This window comes from Gopherus flavomarginatus, chromosome 14 (assembly GCF_025201925.1).
Source record: "Gopherus flavomarginatus isolate rGopFla2 chromosome 14, rGopFla2.mat.asm, whole genome shotgun sequence".
NCBI lineage: Eukaryota > Metazoa > Chordata > Testudines > Testudinidae > Gopherus > Gopherus flavomarginatus.
This window is the reverse complement of record NC_066630.1, coordinates 32,698,854-32,713,869: the sequence shown is the minus strand read 5'-3', so window position 1 is coordinate 32,713,869 and position 15,016 is coordinate 32,698,854. Positions and strand designations below refer to the sequence as shown.

The window sequence follows — 15,016 nt, the reverse complement described above, 5'->3', positions numbered from 1 at the left end:
ACTACAGTACCCAGCTGCTGAACTGAAAAAACTGATTGACAGAGCCAGAAGAGTACCCAGAAGCCACCTACTACAGGACAGGCCCAACAAAGAAAACAACAGAACGCCACTAGCCATCACCTACAGCCCCCAACTAAAACCTCATCAGCGCATCATCAAAGATCTACAATCTATCCTTAAAGATGATCCTTCACTCTCAGCTCTTGGGAGACAGACCAGTCCTCGCTTATAGACAGCCTCCCAACCTGAAGCAAATACTCATCAGCAACCGCACACCATACAACATAAACACTAACCCAGGAACCTATCCTTGCAACAAAGCCCAATGCCAGCTCTGTCTACATATCTATTCAAGTGACACCATCATAGGACCTAATCACATCAGCCATGCCCTCAGGGGCTCATTCACCTGCACATCTACCAACGTGATATATGCCATCATGTACCAGCAATGCTCCTCTGCAGTGTACATTGGCCAAACTGGACAGTCTCTACGCAAAAGAATAAATGGACACAAATCTGACATCAGGAATCATAACATTCAAAAACCAGTGGGAGAACAGTTCAACTTCTCTAACCACTCAGTGACAGACTTGAAGGTGGCAATTTTGCAACAAAAAAACTTCAAAAAAAGACTCCAAAGAGAGACTGCTGAACTCAAATTAATATGCAAATTAGATACAATTAACTCAGGCTTAAACAGAGACTGGGAATGGTTGGGTCATTACACTAATTGAATCTATTTCCCTATGTTAAGTTCTCCTCACACCTTCTATGGGTCATCTTAATTATCACTTCAAAAGTTTTTTTTCTCCTGCTGATGATAGCTCATCTCAATTGATTAGACTCTTCCTGTTGGTATGCATACTTCCACCTTTTCATGTTCTCTGTATGTATAAATATCTCCTGTCTGTGTGTTCCATCCTATGCATCCGAAGAAGTGAGCTGTAGCTCACGAAAGCTCATGTTGAAATACATTTGTTAATCTCTAAGGTGCCACAAGTACTCCTGTTCTTATTTCTGTGACTGTTTTTGTTCACATGAATGTCTGTAGAGGTATTTCATTCATGGTTGTACTGGTATCTATACATGGGTGCCAGAGGTGCGGAAGGAGAGTCACTGTCCCCCATCACTTTTTAAATGAGGAGGGGGCATGCCTACCCCCCCCCCTTTTGAGAATCTGAACTCACAAGGGGCCCAGCTGAGGTCAACACCCTCCTAGTCTCTGACTAGAGCTGGGTGGTGTAATGGCAGATTCCCTTCACTGCTGGTATGATGGAGTGGTGGCTGTGCCAAATTTGAGTGAGTGGCAGTGTGACCTGGCATACGGGATTACAATGCCACTTACATTTGGCCCATTTTGATTGCTTCCCTTCCCTCTTTTGCAGTCTGTTCAGTGGCACTCCTGTATCTACATGTGAAAGGATGAGTACATGAACAAAAGTATAATGTAGAAAGTCAGTGCAACTGAAAATGCGAGGCAGGAATGAAAGCAGGAATTCATTTTTCACAAATATTAAGCTTATTCCTTCACAGAAACATGCTGTGACCAGGATTGTGACTTGTAAACCCTACATGGAGCTTTTCCTGGCAGTGATGCTAATGAACAGATTTTAATTTGGGGTGGGAGGGGCTTTTCCCAGAATGTGTATCAAGCAAAGCATACCTTTATGTTAACAGAGGGAAAACTGAACGCCAACTAAAGTATCGTTACTTGCTAAAACAAACCACTTCCCCCTCCCCCGTAAAAAAATCTTTGGAACAAAAGCTTCACAGTTAATGAATGTAGGTATTACTTGAACTAAATATTTCCACATTTCTGGTCTGTGCCAAAATGTCAAGTTTGCCTTTGGGCTAAGCTAATGTTCCTGCTGGGTCACTAAGGCAACTGGGGAGTATCAGAAAACAAGAGGTGGTCAAGTCCATGCCAGATTTAATCAGTCAATGATTTAAATAGCACCTGGGGCTGCAATAAGTTGTTCTTTATAGAGCATCAGGTTTTATTATGTCAGTAAAAACATTTATCAGCTGCTTGAGACAAATTAATAGCCATTTCCCCAATTATCGGGGGGGGGGGAGGGGGGAAGGGAAGGAGGTGATGAGCAAAGGGATAAGTTCTAACAAGTAAGTGAATTCTGACTGAGCTCGGATGATTTACTTTGTGGACTTCATTCAAGCCTAGCTATGTGAAGCACAGTAAATCTCATTTTAATAATGGAAGATAACCCTTCATCACTAAAGAAACAATGCTATTTTTATGCCTCAGCTGCCAAACTGGAGTATGAGTATCCCTCTCTTTGACACATTTACCTCTCTTAAAAAGCAGTTTACTCTAAAATCTAGGGCCTGTAACTGTTTTATAAGAAAGCTGCATTATAACCTGTGAGATTTACGCTACCTCTGATGGACAGAATTACCATTGTGAAGATTGTGTGTTTGACATTCTTTGCTTTCCTTAGATGCAGCAATTGTGGACATCACCCCTTCAGATCACTTCCTTGCCAAAAGTTTCCATTTGGGAGTTTAACTAGAAAAATAAAGTGATGTGTGCAGGTGGGATGAGATGATGGCCGAGGGAGGTAAATGGCAGTAGAGCAAGGGTACCTGATAACTTTATAAAGCACACAATGACAGCTATAAAGCACTATCTCTAAAAAAGAAAATAAGATGACTGTCAGGAAAAGAAGAATCATTTCACCAGTAATCAGGACAGCTAGCTCAGTATATACTTGGATGAGTCACATAAAGTTTCTAGGTTGATTAATGTTATTGACTTTTTTAATGGCAACTATCTTAAGGTATGATAGATGGTTTGAATTGATGCTGTCAAAACAGGACTATTTGCCATGAGTAAGAACTATTTACCCAAGTACAATTTATTATTATGGGACCCTTAGGACATTCAATATATTCTTAAAGTGTGTGGCGGAGCAAAGAGATAGGCTTACTATTAATATCACATTGTTTAGACAATTATCGTTTGAGTGGTCTACTGAATTGCCAAAATATTTAGACTGCCTTTGACAGAACTGAAAAAAAGAGTCTTCCTAGATGGTGTCCTCAATAACTGGGACACAACTGGCTTGAAAGCAGAACAGGAATTAAAAATAAGCAAAGTAACCTCAAAGTCATTAAAGGAGGAATCTGGATGGTGCATTGTATTTTGAAAGAGGAAAAGTGGAATTGTTACATGCACCTTGTATCTGAGCTCAATACTGAGCTGCATTTATTTACAGACTAATCATTGGGGAAGTAATTTGGAAGCATGTTTTCAACATTTATGCTGTCTGAAAAGTCGGCCAGAAATATGACAGATGATGTTACAAAAATCATGGCAAACTTTAGTTGTAGTCAGAGCTTTGATCCACAGTTGGAGCATTAGTTATTTGCAGGAGAATCTTGAAAAACTCGCAACAACAATAATACACCAAATGATTTGGGAATAGGTGGTTGGGAATAAAAACAGGCCATTACAACTGTATTATGAATTACACTGCCTAATGTATAGTTGTGAAAATATACACTAGCAGATCATTTAAGGACAAAAACATGCCAGAGGTTTATAACATAATATAGTTTCCCACACTCATTTCAAGTTACATTTAGGAATCCCCAGGGAGAATCTGGAATTTCTTTGAACATTTGGCTATTCAGAAAAGGAAGTTGTTATAATTTCATCAGCTTTGACAGGGACAAGTTCAAGACATGTTACAGTCCCTCCCAAGGGAAATGAGTATCATTCATTACATATGTAAAATACGATATGTCTAATACAGACCAAATTCTGCCCAGTGTTCAGCATGATTCAGTGACCAATAGAGCTTTAAAGTTCCCTCCATTTCTCAGCTGGTATTCTTCCTTGCATTGGACAAACATTGAGTTTCAGGGTTTTTTAAAAAAAGAAACAACCTCCTCCAGAACAGGTGGAATTTTAAGGCTCCAGCTCTTTAACAGCCCCTCAAATTTAGTCCTTTGGGTTGAAAAGACATGAGACGCTTCAGGAACAATGGCTAGTGAGAGTTAAAAAACCCATTGATCATCACATGCTGAACAGAAGAAATATAGTCCTGATTCTGCCACTTTCACTCACGTTTATTTTCTTCCTATCAAGTAGTCCCATTGCTATCAAATAATTGGCAAAACTGAGCCCTGTGTACATAGGATCCTATTAGTCCAAGTAACATACAGTTTAAGTTTTCATTTTCACTCTTCAGGAACAAAAATCTGGTTTACTCTGTTATCACTTAATCGTACAGGATCATTATGATGCATATATAAACACAATCATATTAGTATACAGTAAAAAATGACATTTTATTGTTGATACACAGTGGAGCAACCTAGCTGCCTCACAGACACGAGGCAATCAGAACTCTCATTTTAGCAATAGAAAAGCATGCCAACAATATAAAAAGGAGTTCAGGCCCTTTCTAAGACAGATAATTCCTTGTGTCTTCTCAAATCAGAATGAACCACAGTTTAAAGTTCTAAGGCAAAAATACTGACACCCTGCACCTGAAACCAAAAAGTGGCAAGCACCACTTGAGAAGTTTAAGCTGGAAGAAGCTTTTATGCATCTAAAACCCAGTCCACTAAAGAAAAGAATTCATTTTCCAAAGCAAAATATGTCAGAAAAAAAATCAATTTACGTAATGTAAATTCTCTGCATAAGGACAATTTAATACAACTGATCACGTGTATACAGCAAAGCAGTGAACAAGATGGAAGAGTTGTACATTTAGAAATAGTAGATGCTACAATCCAATTAGCATTCAGGGTTATCTTAGATTTCAAGTGGCTTTCCAACAGTTTCATCACTAATACACCGGTTTCTTGGCAGACATATACAACACAGGACATTTTCCACAAGATTACACCAGTTTTAAAATTTCTGTCATTTAAGTACTGGGTCTATCCAGATTTAGTGTCCCATTATATTAGTAAACTAAATACCGTTGCTCTTCTTCTGGCTAAGGTCACCTAAATGCATTCATATTGGTTTGGAGGAGAATGAGCAGTGGCTGGCTGCCAATGTTTGGTTATTTTTGCACTGGGAAAGCAAAAATCAATTTCTGTTTCTTCTTCCTTATATAACTGTCCTGTATTTTTAATGCCCCATTCTGTGTTTATAATACTTGAGGGAGCAGAAAATATGAATGGCCAAATTCTGCTTTCAGATATTGTTTGTGCAACTGCCAAGGAGGTAAATGGAAGCCATGTGCATGCATCTGAGAGCAGAATTGAACCCATACTTTGTATGAGCATTATTCTCCTTTAGGGTACACTGGCATATCATTGTATTGGGGTAGGTGCAAAGCCACTCTGGTATGAAGGGAGTTCCAGGTGGCCATCAGAATATCTCCTGAAGCCTGGCCTGCAAGGGAGTGTACTGTGCACCCCCGAGATAACATGAACACAGTTGTCCCTAAATTCCCACTGTGCCTTGCCCTTATGGAAGGCTCCTTACACCCCTCCAGACCTCCAGTATGCATCCCTTTTGGAGGACATGCAATTAGGTGTTAGGTGCCCAGCTGTCATTGACTTTTAGTAGGAGTTGGGCACCTAACTTCCTTTTGCACCTTTGAAAATCTCTCAGAATTACCAATGTGTGTCAATTGGGAAAGATTGCTGTTTGGATTTACGGAACAGTCTCACACAGACCTTAGTGTCTATGGAAAGCTCCCAAGCCTGACTCATCATATCCTTGTTAATATATGTAATTAATGCTTACAGAGGGAGATTTTTAAAGGCACAAAAGACAGTTAGGTGCCTAACTGCCATTAGAGACTAAACTGCTACACAATACTTCATATTAATATATATGTCCTATTTCTAGTGTTCACCAGTTCATTGATGGATATGTTCATACACTGGGAATCATACGTTGAAGCATATAACAAAACAAAATTCAGTGCTACAGGAGTATTTCATCATGCACTATATTATTAAATCAGACAAGAACTGCCCAGGAAGAAATTAATACAAGCCTATAGGGTCAAGCCACCATGTGTTCATTGTGTAGGTCATGGAGAGACCACAAAGATTCCAAGCTCCTTGTGGGTAGCAGAGAGGTTCTGGGGGAGGTAGAGGCAGTGTCCGTGTCTCTGCAACCAGGCTAACCCACTGGCCTGAAATTCTGCATGGTTTAGAGGCACAATTGCAACCCACAGGCTGTATTTACAGCTGTAACACCTTGGGAAGAGTGGGAGGAGTCTCTCCCTACAGTGAACCTCAGCCCAAAGCAGTTTATTTTGGCTTTGTGCAAGGCTCCAAAATTTGGCCATAGAACATATGAATTCGTGTCACTATTTGTAAATCAGATGAAGATCACTGCATTAAAACTACTGCTCCTCTGATTTCTGCTATACAGCACACTTCCATTATTACTTACAGCTGTGGGCCATGGTATCATGGGGACAGCCAACATTTTACAAGACTTTTTGTCATGACAAAAAACAAGAGAAAAGAACTTACCATAAAACCAGGACACTCCAATTGCCTCCATTAAAACAGCAAACAGGATTGAAGTCCCAGCTGCAAATGTATCCAGTAGTGTGAGGATGTAAATTCCACCCTGTGGCATAAAAAAATCCAACAAGTATGATAGATTCATAGTTTCCAAGACCAGAAGGGACCACTGTGCTCATGTAGTCTTGAGCTCCTACATAACATGGGCCAAAGAATGTCCCCCAAATTATTACTAGAACAGATCTTTTATAAAAACATCCAATCCCTTGGTGCAGTGTTCTAATGGTTAATTATTCTCAACATTAAAAATGTATGCCTTATTTCCAGTCTGAATTTGTTTAGCTTGAATTTCCAGCCATTAGATTATGTAATACCTTTCTCTGCGAGATTGAAGAACCCATTATTAAATATTTGTTCCCCGTGTAGAGATTTATAGACTGTAATCAAGTCACCCCTTAAGCTTCTCTTTGTTAAACTAAATAGATTAACGTCATTGAGTCTATCACTAGAAGGCAGGTTTTCTAATCCTTTAATCATTCTTGTGTCTGTTCTCTGAACCCTCTCAATTTATCATCATCCTTCATGATTTCCCCTGTTTATACATTGTAGGGCTACATTAGGCCTTTTGGCCACAGCATTGCACTGGGAGCTCATGTTCCCCCAAATATCCATCATGACGCTCAATTCTTTTTCAGAGTCACTGCTTCCCAAAATAGAGTTTCTCCATCCTGTAAGTATGGGCAACATTCTTTGTTTCTAGCTGTACACATTTACATATAGCTGTATTAAAACTATCAGTGACCTGTCCTTTTCATTATTTACCACTCTTCCAATTTTTGTGTCATCTGCAAACTTATCAGGGATGATTTTGTGTTTTCTTCTAGGTAATTGAAAAAATGTTAAATAGTGTAGGGCCAAGAACACATTCCTGTGGGACCCCACTTGAAACACACACATTTGATGATGAGTCCTCATTTATAAGGCCTGTCATTATCTGGGTCATCCCATTTAGCCTTTTAAATATTGCCACATTTTCTTTCTTTTGGAACTTTTCTCGTGTTCCAAGACATTGAAAAGCAACATTAACTATCCATTGGATTCCTTAGCCGGATCTTTTAAAACTCTTGGATGCATGTCATCTGGACTTGTTGATTTACAAATGTTTAACTATAGTAGTTGCTGTTTAACATCCTCCTGAGATACTATTGGAATGGAAAGAGTGTTGTCGTCGTCATATGAGACTACATCATCTGTTTTCCCTCCAAAATACAGAATAGATATTGATATTGAAAACTTCTTCCTTTCTGCATTATTACTGATAATGCTACCATTTCCATACAGTAATGGGCCAATACAATTGTCAGGATTGTTCTTCTTCCCAGTATCCTTAAAACTCCTCCTTGTCATTAACTCTGATGGTCATATATTTCTCTTTGTGTTCCTTTTCTTCCTTTATCACCTTCTATAGTTCCTAGCTTCTGATTTATATTCATTACTAACAACATCCTCTGTCTTCTATTGTTATATAGTTTTATTTTTTATATTTACCTTCACTTCCCCTCTAAACCAGATCAATTTTTTAATCAATACGGCCTTCCTCGATTATGAGATTGTGACTTTTTGGGCATCTAGTTAAGTGTTCTTAAACAATTCCCAATTATGATTCAGATTTTTCTGATTAAATTCTTCCTCCCAGTTGATCTGATTCATAACTATTTTCAGCTTTGTGAAACTGTCCCTGTTAAAGCACCAAGCATATATATTACTGGTCTGGACTTTATTCTGCTTCCATATTGTAAATATGATCAAGTCATGATTGCTTGTACCTAAGCTACGATTAGTTTTTAGTTCTGTGATCAGTTCCTCTTTATCTGTCAAGAGTCGATCTAATATAAATTCCAACATATTGGATGCAACAGCTTTTCATTTAGCAAACTGTCATCTATAATATTTAGAAATTCCAAGGATATTTTAATACTGGCAGCATGAGACCTCCAGCATATGTCACTCAAATTGAAGTCCCCCATGATCACGCAGCTTTCCCCCCTACACATTATGGTTAGAGGCATAAGGAGCTGGTCACCCTGTTCCCTAGTGTGATTTGGTGGTGTGTAGCAAATGCCAACTAATATTCCATCTTGTGCTTTATGCATTAGAATATTGATTCATAGGCATTCAAGATCATTTTCTTTGGAGTTATGAGTGACTCAGAAACCAATAATGCCATTTTTGTCATAGAGTGCCACTTCCCTTTTGCCCACTCAGTCCTTCCTAAATAGGTTATAACCACTGATTTTAATATTCCAGTCTTATACATCATCCCACCAGGTTTCAGTAATACCAACTAGATTGAATTTATGCTCATAAATAAGCAATTCCAATTCAATCTTGTTTGTTATCCTGGTTCCTAGCACAGGGTGTATGGGCAATTAAAGAATTGTTTCTCTTCATATCTTCTGGTTCCTTCATTAATTTTGTTTTCAACATCTTGTTTCTGTGCTAAATGAGTGCTCGTATTTCCCCTGTTTTTACTCTCCCCTTTTGTTATTAGTTTAATGCTCGCCTGACTACTCTAGCCAGACTAACCCTGAGGAGATTGGACCGCCTCTACCAGTAGAAGGGAAACCAAACTATTCTGCTCCCTCTCCCCATAGAAGGTCGACCAATGTACCACAAAACCAAAATCTCCCACCCTCCGCCACTTATCTAGCTAGTGGTTCATTTCTAGAATCTTCTACCTTCTGTCTTCCTTCACTTGTGGGACAGGAAGGATCCCAGAGAAGATTGTTTCACGTTTATTCTTCTTCAGGATACTTCCAAGTTCTCTGAAGTCATCTATTATCTGTGAGATGTCCCATGATGCCGAAGTGAATAATCATGAATGGATCCTTGACCATTGACTTCAGAAGCCTACCAATCTTAGAGTGAGGTCTTGTGTCTTGGCTCCAGGAAGACAGCACACCATCCTGTTATCCATCTGTCCCTTTCAGAATGATCTTTCAATTCTTCTGAGTACAAAATATCCTACAAGGATCATCAGTCTTTCTTGGACAGTTAGAAAACTATTTGTGGATATGCTTGATTTTCATACCAGTTGTCCATTCCCTGGGACCAGCTGGATCTTGAGAGGAATCTTCTATAGTTTCCATATGGAGGACCTGGTATTGATTGGAAACGTCTAGCTGTGTGGAATTCCTCCTGGTCAACATCCTAATCTGTCTCCAGCTGTGAGGAATGCTGATGTGATTTCTTGCCTCTGGTGGTTATGACCTGCCAGGCCTCCTCTCTGATTTCCTGTTTCCCTGACTTTTTGGCATTCAGTTCCTTTCTTCCTTGAACCTGGGGGTACGGCTGCTTCCCAGACCTGTCTAGGAACAACTCTGCTTCTCAGTAGCACCTCTATTTGCCTCTCCAGTCCAAGAATGTTTTCCTCCGGCACAGCCACCAACTTGCATTTCATGAACCAGGAAGTCCCTTCTTGTTTCGGCAGGAAAGAAAACGTGGCAAATCTGCTGTGGGTCACCACCACTGTTCCATCACTGGTCATCTTAAAATCAGATGTAGAGTGAACCTGAAAGGAAAGGCTCTCGTACGCCTTCTCTCAGCTCCGTCCAAAACTCTCCAGTTAGCTGCCTCTGTTCTTTGAATTTGCCGAGCAAGTGTCTTTTTATACCAGATCTCTCTGCTTAGCTCAGCGTCGTCCCCAGCACCAGGAAGTGAATAACTACTCAGAGACTTCAAATAGCAGGGCTCATCCGAGCTCTTAAAGAAATAATTAAAATTTTTCTACTTTCAAAGTCTATCCTCCAGGTACCAGAGGTCTGATGTGTAGAAATATAATAATCTCAGTATGTTTAACCAAGGAGTGGAAAGCTTGGGCATCCCTTGGTCTGCATGGAAAATGGTGGGTTTGAATGAACAACCCTTGCAAATGGACTTCGGTTGTTCATTCAGAATGGGAGCTGAAAAATGGATGGAATTCTTACTCAGCTTTGCTGGAAACACAGTTAGTGAGCACCGTCAGTTTCCAATAACTTCAGTGGGAATTGAGGTCTCTTGGTGCCTTGCAGAACTTCTCAGCAACTTGGAGGATTGAGCCCAAACTACAGCTAGCGTAGAGTTACTTCTCAAAGTAGCTGCAAGGCATTGGTGTGTCACAGTCATGGCTGCTATCACTCTACTTCTTCCCATAGCCAGGTTTGTGGTCCAATGGATGTGCAATCTTGGATCCAATGTCCCATCCCCATGCTCCTGTAGAGTGGCCCAGTGCATACAAATGGTTGTGAAGTCTCCATTGTCTGCTCTCCAGTACAGTAGGAGAGCCCTGGCTATGCTGTGGTTTGTATCTTTTTCTGTGGCTGAAGTGTGGTGACAGGATTTCACCTTACATAAATATCCCCTCTCCTCCAAAATATACATCCCTTGAAATGCATTGATTTGGAACTGTAAGGTGCATTTACAAGATTCTTGCAAAATTGCTTTTCAGACACTCTGAGCTGAATTTGACTTTGTTTTATTTGATTGGTCTTTGAGTAAACTATTAAATATCTCATTTTATCTAGTATGGAGTGAAGAGAATGAGGCGGGGGGTTGTTGGCATATGGAGCTCCCTATCGTTTTGAAATGAAGCAAAGCAAAATGTTTTAAGACATTGATACCATTTCATCCCATGTAAACAGCTGAGAGAACTCCCAGCCTGGGTAGATTCTAACAATCTTATTTATAAACAAACCCACTATGAATATGCCTGCTCCTCACGTGGATTTTGTCTTTAGTATCTTTAACAATTTAAAAAAGAGGCTAAATACCACTCGTTCTGTAGATCTGATGATGATTTTACTGTTTAATCAACAAAGACATAGTTTAGCTTTTCTCTTGTTATAGCATACAGAGACTTTGTACCAGAGATGTCACTATTTACAGTAACCAAAGGAGAGAGCTATCTAGGCTTTTCTGAGTTATAGACTCTGGAGATGTGGAGATCTGGCCAAAGTTTGGATTAACATAGGGCATCTAACGAATTGTATGGCAAATATTTTAGCAACAAGCAAAAGACTGTTTATTGAATAGTGTTTTAGGTGGGAAATTCTGCTCTACATCTGCTCATTATTTGAATGCCTTTATTTTAGAAATCCAGCAAGGTGACTGATGAAATATGTGTGTATGAAAACCAGACTGCTTTGAAAATCAATCCCAAAGATTTTCAAGAAGAAATTCAGCTGATTATTTTATCTCTGTGTTCTCACAGGGGATTTGATTTCTACTTTATACACATGTGACATCAACTTTTTCTTTGACATGAACAAATGTATTGATACCTGTCAAGGCAATTCAGTGCAGTCTAGCTTGCTTGAGAATTTAATCCCACAGAGGTGTATAATTTGAAAGACACTGGACTAGATTCTCATGTGATCTGAATTGTCATAGCGCAGTTGAAGTCAATGGAGTTACACCAATTTAGACCAGCTAAAGATCTGACCCATTGTGTTTCTTCAAACCCATTGGTCCAAGCCTATTGTTAACCCAGATGAAACCTTGAACAAGGAAGTACACCTCTACCCCGATAGAACATGAATTCGGATATAACATGGTAACGCAGTGCTCCGGGGAAGTGTGTGTGTGTGGGGGCTGCGCACTCCAGTGGATCAAAGCAAGTTCAATATAACGCGGTTTCACCTATAACACGGTAAGATTTTTTGGCTCCCGAGGACAGCGTTATATTGAGGTAGTGGTGTAGTATGTCCAGCTGTATTAGATGACAGCGAGAGCTGAAAAATGTAAAAAGGGTCAATATTTATTATAAGTATAAATGATCTGTATTACTATTACAAGGCTTACTTTCAATCTTTGAAAACCCTTTCTAGCTAATGAAACACTGTAGTGAAAAAACTACCAGGAAAATGCATTTTGTTAACTTTAAAACTTCTTTAAAACTTCTCAGTTAATTAATTAGTACCATTTTAATAACTCTCTGCTAACTTGTTGATCTGTGAGTCAGTGGAATGCTGATCAACAGGGATGTGGCCATAGGATTCCAGCACTGGTGCATTCATTATGGCTATGTAAGGTATAATGCTATGGTAGCATTATGGGGTGCATGCTTAGCAGTGGCACTCACCTTCCTGGTTCTAGTTGGCATGCAGAGAAGAGCAAGGCAAGACCAGAACAGACATGTCCTCTCTGTGGTGTGGTGTGCTGCCAGCACTTGCAGTGCATTGCTCCTTTGCCCGTAGACAGGAAAAACAGCCACAGTCTGACTGCCACCTGTGCAAAGGGTTCCCTGCAGCCTTTCCCCACATCCAGCACATGTATGAAGCCATTATTTTTCTGCTTTATATTTGTAATGAGGGGAGCAGGTTGCATTATACCACCGATTTTCAAAAATAGGAAGGTTCCTTCACTGAAATGCATCCAACCCAATGCATTAGTAACTATGATCTGCTACGCTGCCAAGCTATTACCATGCTCAGGGAAAGGGTGATAGGATTATTGTACTGAAGTGTAATTTTACAAGAAGTAAATGTTTCTTATTGATTGATTATCTTGTGCTATTGCAAAAAGGGAGTTTTCAAATGCTTATGGGCGTGGTCTCCAAAACGCTTTCCCCTACACACGAAAATAAGCAGTGACCATAGTCCCATTTCAGATGATGAAGCTACAGTAGAAGTAAGCATAATGCATGGGAATAAAGGTTTGTGAGATCAATTGATAGATAAAAAACACGAGGGGAGAGGCATCATTTATAGAAGAATTAATATAATATTCAGACAGTAATGTTGGTTATAATTAAACTTCCCAGGTACACAAAATATCAGAGGGGTAGCCGTGTTAGTCTGGATGTGTAAAAGCAGATTGCTTTTGCTGATTTTACCGGTACACAAAGAGATCAATCTCAGCCTACAGTAATTCTGTCTCTTTTACAGGAATAGTTGCATTGTTAAGTTAACTTGGTAATGGAAACGCTTGCAGTACTTACATTGGTGATACAAAAGAGAGCCGCTAGGAAAGTGCCAAAGGAGACACATAATGTGAAAAGCTTTCTGTGCCGCTTCAGTATTTGGAAATCATCTGCTAACCCAGTGATGACAGCTTCCATTCCACCCATCTAAGGAAAAGGAATACAGGAGTCTAGTTTAGACAGTAATGACAGAGACATTTTGCCCACAAACAAACAGAAGGTATAAATATGTTTGCAATTCATCTCTATTTCCTTTTGTGATCTCTAACATTGATTGAGTTTTTTCTCTTTATTTAAAAGGTGTTATACCTTCTGTAAAATGTGCATTATTCTTCCTTGTTGTTGTTCATACTTGCACATAGTGGAAGTGTTAGAAATCAGAATAAATAGGTCTCAACTTCCCTCACCTGGTGGCTGCTGTTTTTATTGATAAGGAACAATAAAATGGAGAGCAGAGCTAAACAATGTGGCAAGTCAAACAACATTGTTACCTCTGTATACTGGGGATAGAGAGACAACCCTTAGTGCTGAGAATTTTATAGTAATAAAAATTCTTGATAATACCATAGAAGAATTTTGGTTTGCCCTCTGGATGTAACCGCTATATGTTAGCCATTTTTTGCTGTTGGGAGAAATTGACTGTGGCAGCTGAAATATTTTTCACGCTTTCATTGATCCTGCTGTAGGGTACAGGTTCCTGATCACGAGCTTTGTCCTGTGCTGTAATGCAAACATTTTGGGTTTTTTTCATAGGGTTAGATCAGAATGAATCCAAGCCAACCCTCAGTGTTTTGCTGCCCAGGTGGGAAGGTATTTTTGGCACTCCAACACACAGCTGAGCACCAAATAAATAAATAGCTAAGCAGTGGTTCTCTCCCTCCCTCTCATGCCAGTCCTGCTGTTGCTTTGGTGATCCTGGAAGCTCATGCTCAGGGCAATCACCCGATCACCAACCCCTAAGGCCAAGCCTGCTCCTGCTAGGGATGAACAAGCCATCTTAATTTCTTTAAGAATCAGTCAAGCAGTGGGGGAGGCTCAGTATAGGGTATTTCCTGCACATGGAAGAGAAATGTGGCAAATACTTGGGGGTTAGGAGAGAGTGGGAGGGCAGCAGATTGGAGAGAACAACATCTCTGTTTCAAATCAATTGCTGAGAATAATCTCGGTAGTATCTGAATGATTCACTTCCAAAACTAGAGGGCTACAGAGGGAAGGGCAAACAGTGTTTTAGCTAATCTGACAGTCGAGTGAACTGTCAAAGCACAGTATGGGGTTTTATCCATGTGACTTCTGTAAGCATCAACAGGAATCGTACGGTTACAGTGCACTGCTTAAATATGGGTTAATATTTTTCATAGTCACAAAGATTTACTACATGGCTACTTTGAGAGACTCAGAGAAGTTAGAAGTGGAAAAGTAGCCTTCAGATTCTCTACTCCATCTATTCATTTAGGACTGCTTCCTAATCTAGTGCTTTGTTCATCCCCATTGTTAATGTCCTATGTAGAGATGGTTGCATGCTGAAAAGAACATTACAGACATTCACTCTAATTCCTAATCCTTTTAATTTGCTGTCCACTAACACGTTCA

The 15,016-nt window shown here is 39.8% G+C and overlaps 1 protein-coding gene across 1 annotated transcript in view; it reads right to left on the bottom strand.

Annotated features, from left to right (window-relative positions):
• The window catches only part of SLC6A2 (solute carrier family 6 member 2), a 112,481-nt gene that overhangs the window by 32,354 nt on the left and 65,111 nt on the right, over positions 1-15,016 (bottom strand). The window contains exons 10-11 of the mRNA XM_050922700.1: positions 13,445-13,573; positions 6,475-6,574 (exon numbers count right to left, since the gene is read on the bottom strand). Coding sequence (XP_050778657.1) covers positions 6,475-6,574; positions 13,445-13,573 — 229 coding nt within the window. The remainder of the gene's footprint in view (positions 1-6,474; positions 6,575-13,444; positions 13,574-15,016) is intronic.